Source organism: Phasianus colchicus, chromosome 6 (assembly GCF_987193195.1).
Source record: "Phasianus colchicus chromosome 6, bPhaCol1.hap1.1, whole genome shotgun sequence".
In the NCBI taxonomy this organism is placed as follows: domain Eukaryota; kingdom Metazoa; phylum Chordata; class Aves; order Galliformes; family Phasianidae; genus Phasianus; species Phasianus colchicus.
The window spans coordinates 13,681,760-13,694,685 of record NC_143441.1 but is presented as its reverse complement, the minus strand read 5'-3'; the positions used below and the strand labels follow the sequence as shown (position 1 = coordinate 13,694,685).

The following is a 12,926-nucleotide window of genomic DNA, read 5'->3' as shown; positions in this document are numbered from 1 at the left end:
GAAATATTCTGTTAGTTCATCACTGTATAGCATACTATTGACAAAAGCTATTTTTGGTAACGTAAGCTGCATTGCTCTAGAAGATAAATTATACATCTCAGAGGTAGATTTTTAAGCAAGGTGATTTTCTCAGAACACATCACTAACAATTTCGGATTTTAAAAGAAAAACATTCAATTTCACCTCAGAATATACAGAAACATCTCTGGTGATATAGAGTAGCCCAATACACCATACAGGTAATTCTTATGGAGATTTCTAATGTGTCTATAATGGGTTTAGGTGGCAAGGGCACAGAAGCTGCCCCATGCCAGATGTGAGCCAACTCCCCCAGAAGAAACTTCCTGCAGACACCCAGGTCAGTGCAGAAAGAGGGCAGGAGGTGCTGTATGTACTGAGCAGAACTTCCCTGCAGCCCAGGAGAGGCCCATGGAGGAGCAGGCTTTCCCCCTGCAGCCTGTGGGCACCACACAGAGCAGATCTCCATGTGCAGCCATGAAGGAGCCCGTGGTGCAGCAGTGGATGAGGCTGAAGGAGGCACAGCCCATGCAGAGCCCCGGCAGGAGCAGCAGCCAGTGGAGAGGAGCCTGCAGTGCACCAGGAGGGCCAGGGGAGCTGTCGCCCATAGGGACCTATGCTGGATCACTGTTGGTCCTGAAAGAACCCTTGCAAACCCGCACTGGAGAAACTTGGGAAGGACTGCATCCTACTGATGACCTTAATGGGGCCCAAGGCAACAACCCTGAGATTTAGGGCACCATGCTCTTGCCTTTAGTATCTATTCTTACATTTACTTCCTTTCACCCGCAGCCCAGTTGGTTACTTAGGGCGTAGTAAGTGCAAAATAAAATTCTAATTCTGTCACATCCCACATCAAATTCATAATCTGGAAAACCTCTGTGTCAGAGGACAACAAGATTTGCTTATGATTACTAAGTACTCTCTAAACAACTCTCAGAGGTGGCACAGTTTACAGCGGAACGACCCTCAGTTTTCATCAAAGTAGGTACTACCTCCCCATCTGGCAATCTATTCAGCTCATGTTTTCTGAAAAGCAAGTCAACTGTCACTATCAAGGCTATCTAAACCTGCTATTTCTGAACTCCAGATGGGAAGCCCTGGATAAAGCATATCCCTATGGCTTATGACAAGTCACACAGAGACAAAGCACAATAAATCCACCCTTGGCCTTACCCCACTGTCCCAAAGCAGACTGTCAACTGGTTTGATAACATCAGCTTCACAGCACTGAAGTGATTCAACATGCACTGCCATGGTTTTGAGACAGTTTGTGACGCACCATAATACAGCTGTATTGTACTTACACTGCAACTTTTAAGCAAATTCACATGCTTTGCATTCACCAGCCTAGACCTACCAAAAACAAACAATTGGATAAGTGGGAATCTCTGGGAAGAAAAACTGCAAGCAGTCAGCCCAGAACACAGCAGGCATTAAGTACTAAAAGAACCTAAGACTATGTTTCCTGAGCCAGACAAACAAAGGAACCATTTTTGTATTGTATTACACATCAGTTACAATGATACATCTAATAGCTGTAACAAAGTTACAAAGTAGTGCATTCAAACTTAGCCAGATATAGCTCTTTTTAGCCCAATGGACATTAGCCATCTGGCATATTAATCACATTTTAAAAGTACCATCAAAAACTGGAGACCTGTAATGAAGAAGCAGACAAGCAGCTTCTTAAAACTGTAAGTGTAACATACAGAACTTTCAAAGGCACTGAAAACCTCAAAGCCAAGCTTAAGCAAAGGAAATCACATGAACATGTCACAAACATCATAGATCATGTCTTTGTTAAAGATGAGAGCTACACTGTTTACCATCTTCCACTTGCAAAATCAAAATGTCCTGCATTTATTTGTGCAGCAGGCAGAACTTGGGTGTTATGCAAAGATTTGAAGGTTGTAAGTCCTTCCAAAATTTACATAATAATATAAATTGAACACTACACAAAATATATGAGCCATTTCTATGGTTACTTTCTCCTGGAGATCATTTACTTAAATATTTTCTGTAATTAACATTTGAAAATTGGAACAGCCTGGTTGGTTTTCAAAATGTAGATAAGCATATGATGGGTACAACCCTATTTCACACAGAGCAGGTGAATTCTGCTTTATATTCAACATTAATTGAGAATTTTGAAGGCGTGAAGATGATGAAGACCAACTTTCCCCTAAAATTTCACTTCTAAAGCTCCTTTAGAAGCTTTCTGTTTAGTTAAAATTTAATAAAATGCTCTAAGAACTAAAAACTCCAAAGTTGCTTTAGAAAACAAATGCTGCAGCAGCCTCCAAACGTAGCTATCATACACACATTATCCATAATTTATAAAATTGCCATTTAAGTGAAAATTGCCATTTAAGTGATTGAAAATGATCATCTTTCCACATACTCAATTACTACTAAACTACTGGTTGAGAAAAATCTAATAAAAAGAAGCCATGTTTGCATCATTAATATTTTTCAGATTTGGAACAACAACAAAATCAAACAGATAACAAATGACATTCACTCTTGACATTACTCACATGGGCAAATGGTGTAATTTAGTAGAATATTTGCTCTGTGATTCCCATAGCAACCTTAATTGTCCCTGCTTGTGTATTTGGAGTCCAAGGTAACGTTGCATTTGATTTCATATTCAAGAAAAGTTAAGAACAAAGTGTAGTTTAGAAAGGTGCAACTCGTATGCATTGAACTACAAAGGCAAGGTGAAGATTTGCATAATAAAAGTATTCCACTCTTGCCTATACAACTTAATAGTTACTGATTTATAGTACTGTAATTTTTATAAGCACATGCACATTTACTACTTAGCCTGATACCCACAGAGATTTAAGCATCCCATTTATTCCCTAAGGAGACTTTTTTTTTTTATTAAGTTATGCAACACTAAGTTGAGGTAGAACAAACAGCCTTAGGAGATGACACATCTACAGACAAATCAAACAGTCTCCAAAGAAACTGCCCTGGAAGACATCAAATAATTGTATCTGTTCCTACATGGTTTAATTTAACTTTTTGTCTACAACAGCATAGATAGTAATTAATCACACCAACACTGTTGGACAGCTAGGAAGAAAGTGCAGCATGCTGCACTTCTCATACTGTATCTGGAATACTGCATCCAAGTGTGGAGCACCCAGTACAAAAAAGACAGGGAGCTGTTGGAGAGGGTCCAGAGGAGGGCCACGAAGATGATCAGGGGACTGGAGCACCTCCCCTATGAGGACAGGCTGAGGGAGCTGGGCTTGTTCAGCCTGGAGAAAAGAAGGCTGCGGGGTGACCTCATTGCAGCCTTTCAGTACCTAAAGGGAGCCTACAAAGAGGAGGGGAATCAACTCTTTGAAAGGGTTGATAACTGCAGGACAAGGGGAAATGGTTTTAAGTTGAGGGAGGGGAGATTTACGTTGGACATCAGGGGGAAGTTCTTTACAGTGAGAGCGGTGAGGTGCTGGAACAGCTGCCCAGAGAGGTTGTGGATGCCCCGTCCCTGGAGGTGTTCGAGGCCAGATTGGATGGGGCCTTGGGCAGCCTGGTCTAGCATTAGGTGGGAAGGTTGGTGGCCCTGCATGTGGCAGGGGGGTTGGAGATTCATGATCCTTGAGGTCCCTTCCAACCCTGGCAATTCTGTGATTCTGTATGAGGAACGCAGATTTCTAGAGGAAGCAAATAACTTACTAGTCAGTTGTGTAATTCCCGCAGGGAACAAAAGGTAATAATATATAATATAATAATATATGGCCATGGAGAGGCAAGAAGCAGCAGGATTGTAATCTTGCCAAAAAGCAGTCCTCACCAAAGTCAGGGACTTCTACTTGCAATGGATATCACCTTGGTGGAGGCCTCATGAAATGAAATCCAGATCTCACTACAGGTGCTCAGAACACATGCCAATGATAAGTCCATTATACAGTATCATAGCTTGTTAAACACACCATATTCCAGAGGGATCCAAAGTTTTCTTTTAACTCCTCAAAATGATGGAAAATAAATATTTCTCTAGATTTCTGCTGGCTAGCCCTATTTAATTTCTCCAATGATCTGTAAATTATTAACGTATGTTGTTATAAAACGTTCACATACTGCAATTCTTGTTCTTCAACAACAGCAGTTACACTGGCAGAGGTTAGATTCTAATCACTTATTCTCAGCCAAAATGAACACTGTTCCAAGATAAAGTGTGCCACAATTACTCAGTTCAGTGGCAGCTAAAATTTAATAAGAAACATGATGCAGCCACTTGACTTTATGTTCCAGCTAATTTTAACCACCTATAGGAAAGAATTCTGCAGATATAGCTCTTACCACAAATTGCAAAGAGGACAATGATACGTACAGTTTAAAAAACAGAACGTGATGTCAAGACTAAACACACTTTGATTACTATAAAACAGTCGTCGAAATCACTCCTTTAATGGTAAGTTATGGCCAAATAGAGAGGTCAGATCTTGAATAATTCTGCATATATACATATGCAGAACTATGTATTTATATATACACATACATACCAGCTCTTCCAAGTTAATACATGATGAATTTCACTTCTGATGAAGTATTTTAAAATCAATTTGGACTGGACAATAAGGATCAAGTTAAAGATCTCATTTAAGAGAATAACAGAATTTAAATTAAAAAATACATCATAATGAAAACCAATGATCCTTAGCTTCTTTTCAACTCAGCACTATGCAGAAGTATTAAGTTCTATGGCAGTCAAAAGCTCCAGGTTACTGCTTAGATTTACACTTACCAAAACTTTTTAAAAGTGATCTAATTTTTGATTTTGAAAACTTCTAATTTCAGAACAGAAACACTTTACTGCATAAGTCATTTTGGGTATCTACATGATCACTTTTACAACTTTTATAAAATTTTGCACAGCAGTTTGGTTCTAATTAGTCCTCTTTGGTATAGTATTCTATTTTGTCCAAAAAAAAATTAAGTCAGCCGGAACAAGCAACAACAGAAAACAATCTGTTGTTAATTTCAACTATGAAAGGAAAAAGAACAACCACGTATTACCAAATATCACTGCAAAATGTCAGAGTTATTCGTCCTATTTGCTACACAGAGATACACTTCACTGTTTGCAAATAACTTCATCAAATCAAAATAAATTGGTCCAGAATTGAGCAACAATTTCAAATTTCCAAGGATATTACACAAGGTAGTGAAGAGTGTACATCCCAAGTGAAGGATGACCTCCTCTGCTGCATTCCCGTTTTTCAGAGGTCTCACAGATGAAATCACAGCATTACCATAACACTGTTTAAAATACTTCCCTTCTCTAAAGAAAAGGAAAAAGGCTTCTTCTCATTTTCCAGAAGCACATCAGCTCCTTCCATTGATTCAACTACTGCATTTTACAAGATGTAATATGCTAATATAGTCCTCTTTATAGCACATTAAAAAAAAGGCTTATTTGGATGTCAAAGTTTCAATTACTTCATCAGGGAGGGAACGTTAACACACAGATCTGTAAACCTCTTGCAGACTTGTCTTATCACTGTAACCATACCAACGTCCAAATAAAAAGCAAAGATTGTTGACTCTCTTTCTGCACTTTTACATCCTACCTTTCCTTTCTTCACATAAAAAAGGACCAGAACAGATTTAAGGGCAGTTTTGTGAATGCCTCTGGCCACATTTCTTAATTCACAAAAACATCCTTATAAAAGCTTCCTATGTTTATCTTAGCTCAATTTTCTCTCCTTGAAAAATATTCATTTCTTTGAACTTTTATCACGTGCTCTGTATCTATCATTTTTTTCTTTATAATGTTGCTCTCTAAGCTTTTCTCACAGGACTTGACGCTCTACCTGAGCTGTGACTCACATAAAATATAGTGAAGTTATTATCTATAATTACAAAATAAAGTCCTGTCATATTTACCTTTAAGCAATGACATCACACTGCAATATTCTATAAACAAATGAGTCAGCATTCACCAGGCCTTTTCTGTATATATAGTATCGTGACATTTTTTCTGTTTAACATAAGCTAGTATTCATTTCCTTCCCAAATACAGTTCTTCAGATTTGTTGATTTTGTCCCTTTCCAAATTATTATGAACACTACACATTAAATCTCTCTTTTTCAATTCCTTTCAGTCTCATTCAGTTTTATTCAATGAATCTGCTACAGCTCCCACTGTTTATTCTATTAATTGAAGTAATGTACTCTCTGGATTCAGCCTATAAGAACAAATACATTTAGTAGGGTAGAAACAACTTGAGGAGATGACAAAGACAGGGTATGCTAATGAAAAACAAATAGATGTGTTTTCTCTGTAATATAAAGTTAATATCAGTGACAATCAGTGACTTTACTGAATTCAGGGCAGGGAACAAGTATTGTTAATACAGTACCGAATGCAAGGGAAATTCTCACTTTTACTGTTAGCAGAAAAAAAGCATTCTTCACTAGAATGTGTAATCCAAGTCCTCACTATTAGAGCATACAAAGACAATTTATTCAAATTCTTATTTTAAAAGTCCTCAATTCATAAAGCGTTCCAGGAGACAAAACTTAAAAGTAGATTCTTCAGATTGTAACTTAAAGGATGAAGGCAGATATTTTAAACTAATGTGATAAAAGAATGCTTTAAAGTTAGGCTGCCAACAGTTTCTTTGGTAGAAAAGGTGGGAAGGGGACTTACAAAGGCACTATTAGAGAATAGCAAGAAGTTCAGACAAAACAAAAATAACAAGGGATGAAAGATGAAAGTGAGTTCTGTGAATGTCTGCCACATTAAGCTTTATCTCTGTACTATTTTTGCTGTCTAGAAGACAGACTTAAATCAGTATAGGAGTTACAGCTTTTAAACTGTGGTAGACACACATTTAAATAAACATTTTTTCTTTGTTTTTGTTTATTTTTATTTTTATTTTTATTTGTTTCCTAAGAACACAGCATTCTTCCATCACAGACCAACAACATCAAAATGTCAACGAAGTTAAGACCGCAGCTGTACAGAGACAAACTGCTGATGGGGGGCAGCTGCTCCTTCTTTCACATTCATTCATCAGAATAATTCTTTTCCAGTTACACTTAGATCTTTTATGGTCCTTTTTCCAATTGAAGTTTTGCTGCATGCAGCTTAAAAGAGATGTTCCTCCAGCACTGAAGCACCACTGCAAAGTCTGGGTGCTACTTCACCTTTTAATGTATGTGCACAAAGAATAAAAAGCCTATACACACCAGACTTCAAGCTGAACCAGAACTAAAGAGAGCCTTTTGCTCAGCAAAGGGATCAAAACAAAACAGTTATAGAGAGTAGGAAACAAAGAGAAGTATTGACTTGTCAGATTAGACTGTTTATTCCAAAGCAATGCAAGAAGTCTTATCAGATTTTCTTACCTCTCTAACTTCATGGAGTTGGCCAGAACGCTGGCTCTTAGCTCTTCGAGCAGCTGCAGGTGACTTGTGATGTGTGATGGTAACAACAGTTGGCCCACTTTGATTCATATGTTTCTGGCCACTAGGAGAATTAACTGTCCCAGGTGGCAGCAGAGATGAGCTTCTACTTCGGGAAGATGAAATGCTCTAAAACAAGCAACAGAATGTTGATGTTAATAATCTTTATGCAAATAACTAATCTGAGGTTCAGGCTATAGATCTGCAGTGTTCTACCTTCCTCATAGACTTGGACCTGGAAATCTAACAGCTCAGTATTGACTTATTCCTTTTGAAACATCTGCATTGCTCAGCACAGATCTTCTCAGAAATATTGTGGCCACTGCCTTTCTAGAATTATCTGAACTTGGCCTCCTCAAAAATCTCCACAAAATCTTAAGTGAGAACACACTGTTAGACTCCTACAAGCACACTTTTTAGGAAAGATTAGGAAGGATTCTGAAGACTAAATAATAACATTTGTCAACACAAACATTTTTTAATGAAGACGCTGACCCATAATTCAAACTATTGAGTGTGAATAGCAAGGAAGAAATCTTATAATAATGCTTTTACCTGATAAGCTTTTGAAACAGTACAGCGCTGAAATTTTACCACAAAAAGAGCTGCAATTTTGGCAAAGCCAATGCACAATGCATTCAATTAAATATGACCTATCCAAAGTATGGCTTAAATTGTTAACAGGTGTTGGAGTGAGCTTAGGATAAACAGAAAATACAATAAAAAAGGCTAGAAACAAGTTTCCAACAGTGTTTGCAACATGAATACTTCTTACATACAACCTATAAAATTCATCTCAACATTCAAGAACTTTCTTCGTTCTTATCTTATCATTAATCAGCGTTGCTACCTCTGTCTGTTTTCTGTTGCCAAGCTCAGATATGCACTAGAACACTTTGACATATCATATATGGGTGCAATATAAAAAAGCTTTTCTCTTCTATTTAAACTTTTCATTGCATCTGTAAGGTTAAAATTGAAACAGAGTAACTTCTACCTCATAAAACAGAAGCCAATTCAGAGAGTGACATTTACCAGCACTTTAAGAAAGTGAGGTAAATACACAGTGCAGTGGGTGAAAAAACATTTAATAACTCCTACCAGCTCTGCACAAGTAATGATGGCAGCCTTCAACATTTCTGAGAGTTACTGTGGGAGACTATTCCTAGAGTCTGTTGGCAAGTGCACACAAGTATTAGTTGAGTACAGTCTTTCTCCCTATACATTAACAAGTTACTCACAAGCACTGCAATTCTCTAGTTATTAAAAGAAGACAAAATACAGGAGTGGACAAGTGTCAGCTAGCACTGGAATTGAAGTCATGCATTATGTTACCACTACAGTGACCGAAGATGATGAGGTAGACTACCTGGCTCTGACAAGATGAAAGAGTTAACTATGTTGCATGTTCCCCCTGCCACCCACTGTCAAATATAGAGCACAGGGGTGGAATTTATCATAAAGGAAACTGAGTTTCGCCATTTTTTTAAATTCATCTTTCATATGAAATAGCATTGTTTAGAAACAACTACAACTTAAAATAACAGAGAAAAAGGTATTTTGGAAAAGCAGTTGAGTAAAACTGGATGTGACCGGATTTTCTTTCTAAATAGAAGTCTCACAGAAAAGGGTTACCCCTAGCATGATAGCAGAACATATTTACTCATTTTTCTTTTCTAAATTGACTAGCATGAAAATACTTCTAAATGAAATTTTGAGCGCTGAGGAAGAACACAATAATCTCACTTTTCAGCATAAGATAAACGTATCCTTCAGTTTAATAAAAGTTATTTTCAGAATTAAATCTTCTGAGAATCACTGATGTTCTAGCATCATGCTATCACAATATGAAAAAAAAATCCATGACTGCTACCTTCATATAGCTACACTGATCACAAAACATAGATAAGCAGCAGCAATTTAAAACAGTGAGTCCAGCCATTAGTTTCACTTGAAGGAAAGCAACACTCCACGAGAAGTTTAGTTTTATTATGTTTTTATTTTCTTTTGGGGAAAAAAAAAAATATAGATCTGTAAATAACAAAAGAAACATAAAATAAATATGGAAAAATCCATGCACTATTTCTGTTTAAACACAGAATCAGAAAGGAATGAGAGAGAATAAGCTTTCAGAAAAAAACAGTAGTCCAAATAATCCCATTTAACTTGCATGGTTTGAGAGACATTCATAAATTTACTTGTATATGTATTTCACACAATTATTTTATTTTGCTTCAAGACTTGTTGCAAACCACAATTGCAACTTGCTTGCAGCTGGGCTATGGATCAAAACAGGCTGAAAGTGTTCCCAGGCCCCTTGAATGCAGCTGACACCACACGCTCTCTCTGACAGTGTCTCCTAACACAACACCCCTTTCACCAAACGTACTTCTGGGAGTCAAAAATTTGATAGGGCGCCATTAGCACAAAAGCTGCAGCTAGCCCACCATACAAATCCTCTCGCATCTAATCTTGGAATTATTCTTTAGAAGATGTCCACAACATACAGAACCCATATGAACTCTACACTACAACCAATGGCTACTCAGAAAGTTCACCCTAAGCACATCCCAAAGACAGACATCAAACTTCAGCTTGCAAGTAACCTTTTTTCTGTTCCATGCCTTAATTCATGAGATTGTGCAAAACGTGAACAATGACCAAAATGACACAGAACTGCAAGGAACTGATACTAGTAAGTGTGAAACACTTAAAGATGCAAAATGCAGATGAATGTTTGCAGTAGGCAGTTTCTACAATCACTCAAGAAAGCCTTTTGAAGTGGAACAGCACTCCTCAGCAGCTGGAAGCAGCAGACCCACCCCAGACATCTGTACCAGCAGCAGAGCACTGTGCATACTCAGCCCAAGGACATGGGGCTCCTTCTGCCAACTCCTTCTGCCAGATTCTTCCTGCAACTTCCAGGAGAGACCTTTCCTGGAATGACACACTCAGCCCTTCATGTACTTTCTAATTTTACAACACGTTGTCAACACTTACATCCCAGCCAAGTACTTGACTCTTCTTTTGCAGAACTTCTTCAAACTAAAAACTGGGAATGAAAAGCATCTCTTTTGCATTTAGACACACAGCTGTGCAAAAATCAACTGTAGTGCTGCTGTTAAAAATGTTAAAATCAATATAATTTTTTTTTTTTAAACAGCCGAAAGCCATCTAATTACACAACATACTGCAGCAGTCATTTTCCCAAATTCACTCTCCCAGGAAATCAAACTGACAGAACTTCATTCCTAATTTCCTGCTCTTTCCTCTATTACCATAGATGTTCTTCTTTGGTGCCACTGCCTTCTGGCTTGCAAGTAGATAGAAAAAAAAATAATGAAAAGACAGACAAAAAGAAGATGTAAGCACTTCAGTAATTAGTAATGCATGGTGCTAGTAATGAGCCAGGAAATCCACAAGCTGAAGCATCTGAAAGGGATTACAAATACCCTTTCCTGAGGCTACACTTTATCATGGCTCCAACACTTTGACTGCTAATAAAATGAACTCAATAAAAGAAAAATATAGAAGATAATAAAAGGTTATTTGTACTCACATTCATCCTTGTTTTATGACCTAAAACTCTCTAAAGTACACCTAGCTAATACAGTCCTGGGTTAAGCTCCTTATTTTGACTGTCCATCTCCAAGAGAAAAAAAGCAATATAATGAATGCTTCAATTTGGATATGAATAATCCCAACAATTAAATAATGTAACCATAGTACAGCAAGTTCCAGCTATACTAACGTTTCAACTCTGCTAATGTTTCATGACTCATTTTCCCTAGAGATTACTCTTTTTCCTCACAGAGAAGAGTTTTTCACCATTTACCAGAAGCAAACAGTTTTGTTTATTTTCAAAAGCAAATGCAATGTTCCAGAGATCAATAAACTAATTTTTGAAGTGAACTGTCGTATCTGTTTATGGATGATAATCATCATCTGCTTCAGAGGCACCGTGCCACAGATGTTTTCTACAGAATAATAAATACTGAAATGACATTCCTCTACTCCTCTGTATACATATACAGCACAGCACAAATCCCTGTGTACAGCTTTAAAGCAATGAGAAGTCATGCAGTCAGAAAGTAATTACAACTGAGACACCACCATTCAGTATTTTAATTCCTATCTATTTCTTTCTCCAATGCATCCTAAGTAAGCAAATACTGAAGAAGAATATGCATCGATCTGTTTAAACTACATTCTTATCATTCAGAAATATTAAAATGCAAATGACAAACTACATAAAATCCAAATCCTAGCATTGAAAAGGGATGAGCTTATGGGATCCTCTGCATATTTGTGTAGAGCTTTATCTCCAGCACAAACTTTTCTGACAGATTATTACCACGCTTTATCACCTTTAGGTAAGGCGATACATTTGTCTGCTTTTAAGCAAGAGAATAACATTTATTTGCTCATAAAAATATTTTATTTGTCAAGAATCATTTCAGCATGTTTATGTTCAGCCCTGAATTTTTTTCTCCAAGAATTCTTTCAAAGATTTAGAAAACAGATGTGAGCAACTCTACCTTCATGCAAGTTCTGAAGGGAAATGAAAAACACATACCTAGAGTCAAGCAGCGTGCATCCTTCTCAGCCTCACTACAATGACTATTTCCAAAGCATGTTTTAAATAGAAGCACGATGCTTTATTACTGTTCTCCAGATCAAGAAAGAGAGAAGTGGAAAAGCATACCAGGCAGAAGGAAAGGCAAAAAGGAACCTGAGAAAACTGAAGAAGAGCGAAGATCTGACAGTCATTCTTCCAGCTGCAGAGGAAGTAGTACATATCCGCCTCAATTATTTGAGGCAAGTACTGACTTCAAACATCCAGAAATTACTATGGGTGCTGTTTCTAAATTACAGATAAATCACTGCAGTTGTCCCTGGAGGAGCAGTTTTGATCTTCATTCTTTACTCTCTCTCCATACAGGCTATGATGCCCATTTGATTCCAATGACAACAACATCAGGGAGTTAAACCAGAGGAGAGACAGAAAAGTAAACAAAATTTTCTGCTAATTTAGTTCACCAAACAGCCTTTCCAAAGGGCCAGACAATGGTTGTAACAGGCACAAGAAACACTGCTTGAGAGGAAGGAGAGCCAGAAAATCTCTCAGAGACAAGCAGTCATCCGGTTGGCTCAGTTTTAAACACATAGCCTGAAACTAAACCAGAGGAAAGTTAGTTTCTGGCCAGATTCATTTTGACCATTCTCCATTCAGGAGGAGGAAGACAGCAGGGCTTTACCATATGATAAGCAGTGTCATGTCTCCTGCTTGCCTTTTATCAGCGCTCACCTGATTCCTCAGCGAGCCAGTTTCTTATGCCCAAGCTCCCATAGGCGTGAAACACAGCAGAACCTGCACAAAAGGTGGCAGCAAAAGGAAGGGAACTAGACTGCTGTGTGCAGCTGCAGAGAACTGGAAGATGGTATGAGGTGAAATAAGAAACTGCACCATCCAATTT

At 37.8% G+C, this 12,926-nt stretch overlaps 1 protein-coding gene across 3 annotated transcripts in view; it reads right to left on the bottom strand.

The window, feature by feature from the left end:
• OSBPL10 (oxysterol binding protein like 10) overlaps positions 1–12,926 on the bottom strand; it is a 102,980-nt gene that overhangs the window by 57,428 nt on the left and 32,626 nt on the right. For all 3 annotated transcript variants that reach the window (XM_090142512.1, XM_031590260.2, XM_090142511.1), the window contains exon 4: positions 7,393–7,578. In XM_090142512.1, coding sequence (XP_089998638.1) covers positions 7,393–7,578 — 186 coding nt within the window. The remainder of the gene's footprint in view (positions 1–7,392; positions 7,579–12,926) is intronic.